General features: G+C 41.0%; 1 protein-coding gene across 1 annotated transcript in view; it reads left to right on the top strand.

The window, feature by feature from the left end:
* Positions 1–2,992, top strand: part of TRPC4 (transient receptor potential cation channel subfamily C member 4) — a 152,180-nt gene extending 149,188 nt beyond the window's left edge. The window contains exon 11 of the mRNA XM_069807919.1: positions 1,905–2,992. Coding sequence (XP_069664020.1) covers positions 1,905–2,621 — 717 coding nt within the window. The 3' untranslated portion in view covers positions 2,622–2,992. The remainder of the gene's footprint in view (positions 1–1,904) is intronic.
* Positions 2,993–6,000: the final 3,008 nt, after the last annotated feature.

The following is a 6,000-nucleotide window of genomic DNA, read 5'->3' on the forward strand; positions in this document are numbered from 1 at the left end:
GTGGTTTAACCCCAGCCAGCAACTAAGCACCACGCAGCTGCTCACTCACTCCTCTCCCCTCCGCCCCCAGTGGGATGGGGGAGAAAATCGGGAAAAGAAGCAAAACTCGTGGGTTGAGATAAGAACGGTTTAATACAACAGAATAGAAGAAACTAATAGTGATACTGATAACACTAATAAAATGACAACAGTAATAATAAAACGATTGGAATATACAAATGATGCACAGTGCTATTGCTCACCATCCACAGATTGATGCCCAGTTAGTCCTGAAGCAGCGATCCCCCCGCCCCCACTCCCACCAGTTTATATACTGGACATGACATCACATGGTATGGAATACCCCTTTGGCTAGTTTGGGTCAGCTGCCCTGGCTCTGTCCCGTGCCAACTTCTTGTGCCCCTCCAGCTTTCTCACTGGCTGGGCATGAGAAGCTGAAAAATCCTTGACTTTAGACTAAACACTACTTAGCAACAACTGCAAACATCAGTGTTATCAACATTCTTCTCATACTGAACTCAAAACACAGCACTGTACCAGCTACTAGGAAGACAATTAACTTTATCCCAGCTGAAACCAGGACGGTATCCACCCCTTATTCTCTACCATTGACGTCATGCTCAGTTCCTATACCTTCAGCTACATCCCAGTCAATCATCATCACCTTTTCCATCCCTTTGAGATGGGCCAAGGCCAACTGTATGAGGTTCAACAAGGCCAAGTGACGGGTCCTGCACTTGGGTCACAACAACCCCGTGCAGTGCTACAGGCTTGGGGAAGAGCGGCTGGAAAGCTGTCCAACAGAAAAGAACCTGGGGGTGTTGGCCAACAGCCGGCTGAATATGAAGCTGGGCAACGAAGCTGGTGAGGGGCCTGGAGCACGAATCTTATGAGGGGCGGCTGAGGGAACTGGGGCTGTTTAGTCTGGAGAAAAGGAGGCTGAGGGGAGACCTTATCGCTCTCTACAACCACCTGAAAGGAGGGTGTAGTGAGGTGGGGGTCAGTCTCCTCTCCCAAGTAACAAGTGATAGGATGAGAGGAGACAGCCTCGAGTTGTGCCAGGAGATGTTTAGATTGGATATTACGAAAAACTTCTTCACCGAAAGGGTTATCAAGCATTGGGACAGGCTGCTCCGGGCAGTGGTTGAGTCACCATCCCTGGAGGTTTTAAAAGACGTGTAGGTGTGATGTTTAGCGACATGGTTTAGTGGTGGACTTGGCAATGTTGGGTTTACAGTTGGACTCAATGATCTTAAAGGTCTTTTCCAACCCAAATGATTCTATGATTATGCCTTTAGAGAAAATGAGGAGAAATAGGGACCTCCTGAAGGCCAGGTGCCTTCTCCTAGACAGGCCTTTAAGAGACAGAGGTTGCACTGGCTGAGAGCAGCCTCCAATGATTATCTCTGACTTAGCTGCTAGCAGACAAACATTTAGTGGAAATGCACGAAGTCCTACCTGCGCTGCTACTCACAGGGAAGCGTGCACACATGTGTATGCCTTGTGCATGCATGTGTCCCCATGTGTGTTTGTCAGGGATGATGTTAAGAGCTGATCAAAATGCTGTTGTCATGATGGGATAATACTGTCTAGCAGATTGGCTGTAGGTCTTCAAGTTGTCCATGCTCCTTCCTCCACCACTGTTAGTGATTTCTATGAATAGTCTAGGCTAAGGTACATTTACTCTGACGTTTCCTCTGATAAAATTGCTAATCACTTTTCTGTCTCACCTGGAAGATCCATTAGACAGTCTGCAAAGCACCTTTAAGATGCCAGGTATTATCCAGATGGTGAAGTTTATTACTGATCCCTAGCAACAGCCTTTTTTTTTCTTTTTTTTTAATTACAAGAGGAAAAGTCAAATTAGCTTTCACGTTCTGATGTTTCATCTTCCTAATTTTTAGGAGTTAAAACAAGATATTTCCAGCTTTCGTTTTGAAGTCCTGGGTTTGTTAAAAGGAAGCAAGCTGTCGAATTTGCAGACCGAAAAGATGAACAAAGATGCTGCCTCTCTGTCAGAAAATGAAGAAAATAGTGAGAGTGAAGGAAACAAGAAAGGAAAGAAAAAGACCTTCAGCCTTTTTGACATAACAACGATGATTCACCCAAGATCAGCCACTATTGCCTCTGAAGCACATAATGTGAGCAACGGCTCAGCAATGATGGTGTCAGAGTCCACTAAGGAGAAACAAAAGCGTGTGAATTTTGTAACAGACATAAAAAATTTTGGGTTATTTCATAGACGATCAAAAACAAATTCTGTGGAGCAGAGTACAAATAAAATATACACTGTTTCTGAAGAAGTGTCCCGTCAACAGGCAGAAGAACAATGTGAGAAAACTGCTGAACTGGGAGAGGGAGAACTGACCATGAACTGTGAATTAAACATCCAAAGTCCTGATGAAAAGTGTGTGTTAGCTGAGTCACAAAATAACAGTGACTCTTCGGATTCACAAGAAGAGGGAAGTATTTGTGCTTCAGAAACAGAGAAAATGGAGTTAGAGAACTCAGAATCCGCCACACCGCAGGATCAGCTGGACAAGGAGTTGGACATTTGCATTGACTGCGATGGGAAACAGGAAACAATTGATCAGGGTGATTATGTGATAACAAGATTGTGATGCTTACAGGAGGAAGCGTTCACAAATATATATATTTTGCATAGTGCTTTTGGGGGGGAATGTTTTAAGAATTACATTAGCAAATGCAGAATTACACTTTATAGTACTCAACTGTGGCACATGATCTTGTAACATAGTAGTCAAGAGAAAGATAATACAGGGACCTTCTGTTTTGTAGCCTGCTTTAGCTTTCACGATTTGTTTTACATTTTTTAATAAATGGAAGCATCTTGTATTCTTGTACTGTTGCAATAACCCACAGAAACTTTTTAGCTATCTTTTTCAATTACAACAAATGCAATTTCTCTCATATGATAGTTGACTCCTATGATAAATATTTTTCTATGCAAATAAAAAGTAGCTTAAGAGACTTGTAAGCCTTTATTTAACTTTGTAGTTTCTTAAAAGATTCTGGGCACCATAATAATCATAAATGGCTCTTGTCAGCATAATTCATGTCAAGCTATTAGAATAATTTATTTAAATTGCTAGAAACTTGATTTGTTTCAAAAGCTATACAGGATCACAAGATAAAGTATATTCTTTTATTTATTGAAGGAATAGGAATACCTGTAAATTATGAAAGATCAGTCTATTTGATTATTTAATTACAGCTTCTCCCTCCCAGCGAGGATTATCACTGTCCTGATGCCATTGTTAGAAAAGCATTTGCAGGATTTGGAGACTGTAAAAAAATGTTTTTTACAGTAAAAGAAATATCTGTGGCTTGCTAAAAAGCTGATGACGGATTACTCCCCAGAAATCTGTAATCACAACAGCTACTGCTTCTTCAACCATTCATTTTTCCAGACATGGACAACCTATGCACTTTAATATTCAACTGCTTATTAGCTTTTGCCTTCACAATACACTCCTGTTTCCTAAGAGAAAGATACTTCAGGAATAAACAAACATAAAATGATCCCCTGAGTACTTGGAAAAATATGGCAATTTGTTGAGAAGGTTTTAAAGGCAAGCCTTAAGAGAGTTTCTTTGACAATTTCAGAGTTTGGGGGAACCTGTTTGGAGGTTTTATAAAAAATACTTAGACATTTAAATGTATAAAGAAAATCTAATAGTATTTTTCATAACTGATGAGTGACTTATTGTCATAGTCAAAACCAGTATTTTTAAAATTAAACAGTCTGTTTCTTTTTAATCGGTGACTGGTGTCCTACATTATTAAAAATGTAATTTTACAACTGACCTAAGAATGACCACCCTCGAACTCTCAGCACCATGCTTCTCCTCCCTTGGAAACATGTGAATATACCACATCAGTGTGGTCATTTCATTCTTAACTTCCCTAGCCCTGCCATGATAGATTTTGTAGTTTGTATTAGCTTGTATTAAGGAACCTCCAGATGCATAGAGTACACTTACATTCCAGATGGGAACCATCACATGTAACTCCCACCTTGTAGGACCTGACCTAAAGCCATACCATTCTGGATCTAAACTATCCTGGTAGTGAACTGAATTTTGAAAATCCAGACAAACCCCTCTCATCTCTATACTTTTAGGTGAGTTTTCCAGCTCTACTTTACACATGTGCTACTCTCTCTGAGCTCACATATTGCAAGCTTCCTTCCTGCACATCTGTCTGTGCCATAGCACCTAGGAGTGAATTAGTTGAACCAAAATGGAAAATATGAGCAGTAATTGGAAAATAGTTTGTATAGCTTTGCAACAACGCGTTCAAACCAGATTTGATTGCTAAGATATGGTTGATTTCCATCTTGGCCTCTTGACTTCTCTGTGGACTCCCTCTCCTTCATGTCTCTCTCCTTGTCCACCTTTAGATTGTGAGCTCCTCGGGGCAAGGCCTGTAGCTTTTCTGTTTGGAAAGCACCTGAATTATTACAAGCATAACAAGAAATAAATAATAATAATAATAATAGTGGAATACCTTCATATCATTTTTACTATGTCAACTCTTTTAGAGAGTTCTTTTCTACTGTAACATTTGTGCTAAGAGTGACATAAAGCCGATGTGTCACACGTTGTCACAAAGTTCTCTATATCCCAGTTCACAGGTCTTCTCCACCATTGATTTCATTGTCTCATTCTTCATTGTGGTTTGTAGCACAGCTTATTACCTTTCACTAGCCAAACAAACAGTCCTTGCTCCGAAGAGCTTTCAATGCAACCCAGCCACATGGTTTCATTCCAGACAAAATGTGCCTGAGCAAGGTATTTATAATGCCACCAGCACCATTGTGAGGACAACTACCACAGCTCTAAGAGCCCTGCATGTTATTCTGCCATCATAAGAGCCTGTTTCTCCTGTGCATGAATTTCCCAGCAGGGCAAAACACAGGACAGTTAACCTGAAACGTCAGCCGTGCCGTCACATCATGACCCCACTGTGCTGGGAGTCGGTCTAAGTCTCGGAGTAGATACAAGACAGAAGAGCAAAGACAGCGTAGGTGGGCAAGATACTTAGGCATAGGGCCATGACATTGTATTGCATAGCAATAGGTGGTCAGTCTTTTGCTGTCTTTTTTCTTTCTTTTACAACCAAATGTTGAAATGAAGGTCTATTAAATAAAGCGTACTTCAAATCAACATTTGCTGTATTTTTATGTGATTCTTAGGCATTGAAGCCTGACACCAATAAGGACCTGATCCCATTTGATTTAAATTTAATGGCAAATAAGCACCTCATTCTGTGAAAACAGATAAGAGTCCAAAATATGTCCACATTTGAAATGGTGATGGACTTTTATTGCTTTGCAGGCAGCCAAAAAAACCCCACTTCTCATCGGATGCCTCCAAGAGGACATCTGTGCCAAGAAAGATTTAGAGGTGCACACAGCAAGGTTTGTAACACAACAGCAGAGTCATCATTAAACTTTGCAAAGCTGAGCATACTTTCTCCTCAAGAGAAATAAAAGGTTCAAACCTACCTGTCTCTGCCTGCAGCCTCTATTATCATCAATACAGGAGGAACACAAAAAAACCCCCCAGGATATAAATCCCTATAAAAGACAGTCTTTTGAAGCAGAGCTTAAAATCATGAAATATTTCAAGGAATTAGAAAATCGTGTTAATACAAAGGGGTTTAATCCCAATATTAGGTTGTTCAGAATGTTCAGAAAACATTTTTTAAATTTATACTTTTTTTTTCTTTGGTAAGGACAAAACCTGACTGCCCTTTGCATTTTCATCAGCCCCTGGAGCAACAGAGAGAGTGGAGACAGCACAGCAGGACTCTTCTACCCTGGCGCAGCTGGGCAGGAGCCAGCTTGAATTCTTGCAACCCAGTCCTCCCAAGCACAGCAGGTCTGAGCCAAACCAGACTGCGTAGTGGGTGTCTTTATCAAGGCTGGTTTGAATTCCACTCTCCCCAGCTGCACACTGATTCACAGTCAGAGGT

The sequence above is a fragment of the Haliaeetus albicilla genome, chromosome 20 (assembly GCF_947461875.1).
Source record: "Haliaeetus albicilla chromosome 20, bHalAlb1.1, whole genome shotgun sequence".
NCBI lineage: Eukaryota > Metazoa > Chordata > Aves > Accipitriformes > Accipitridae > Haliaeetus > Haliaeetus albicilla.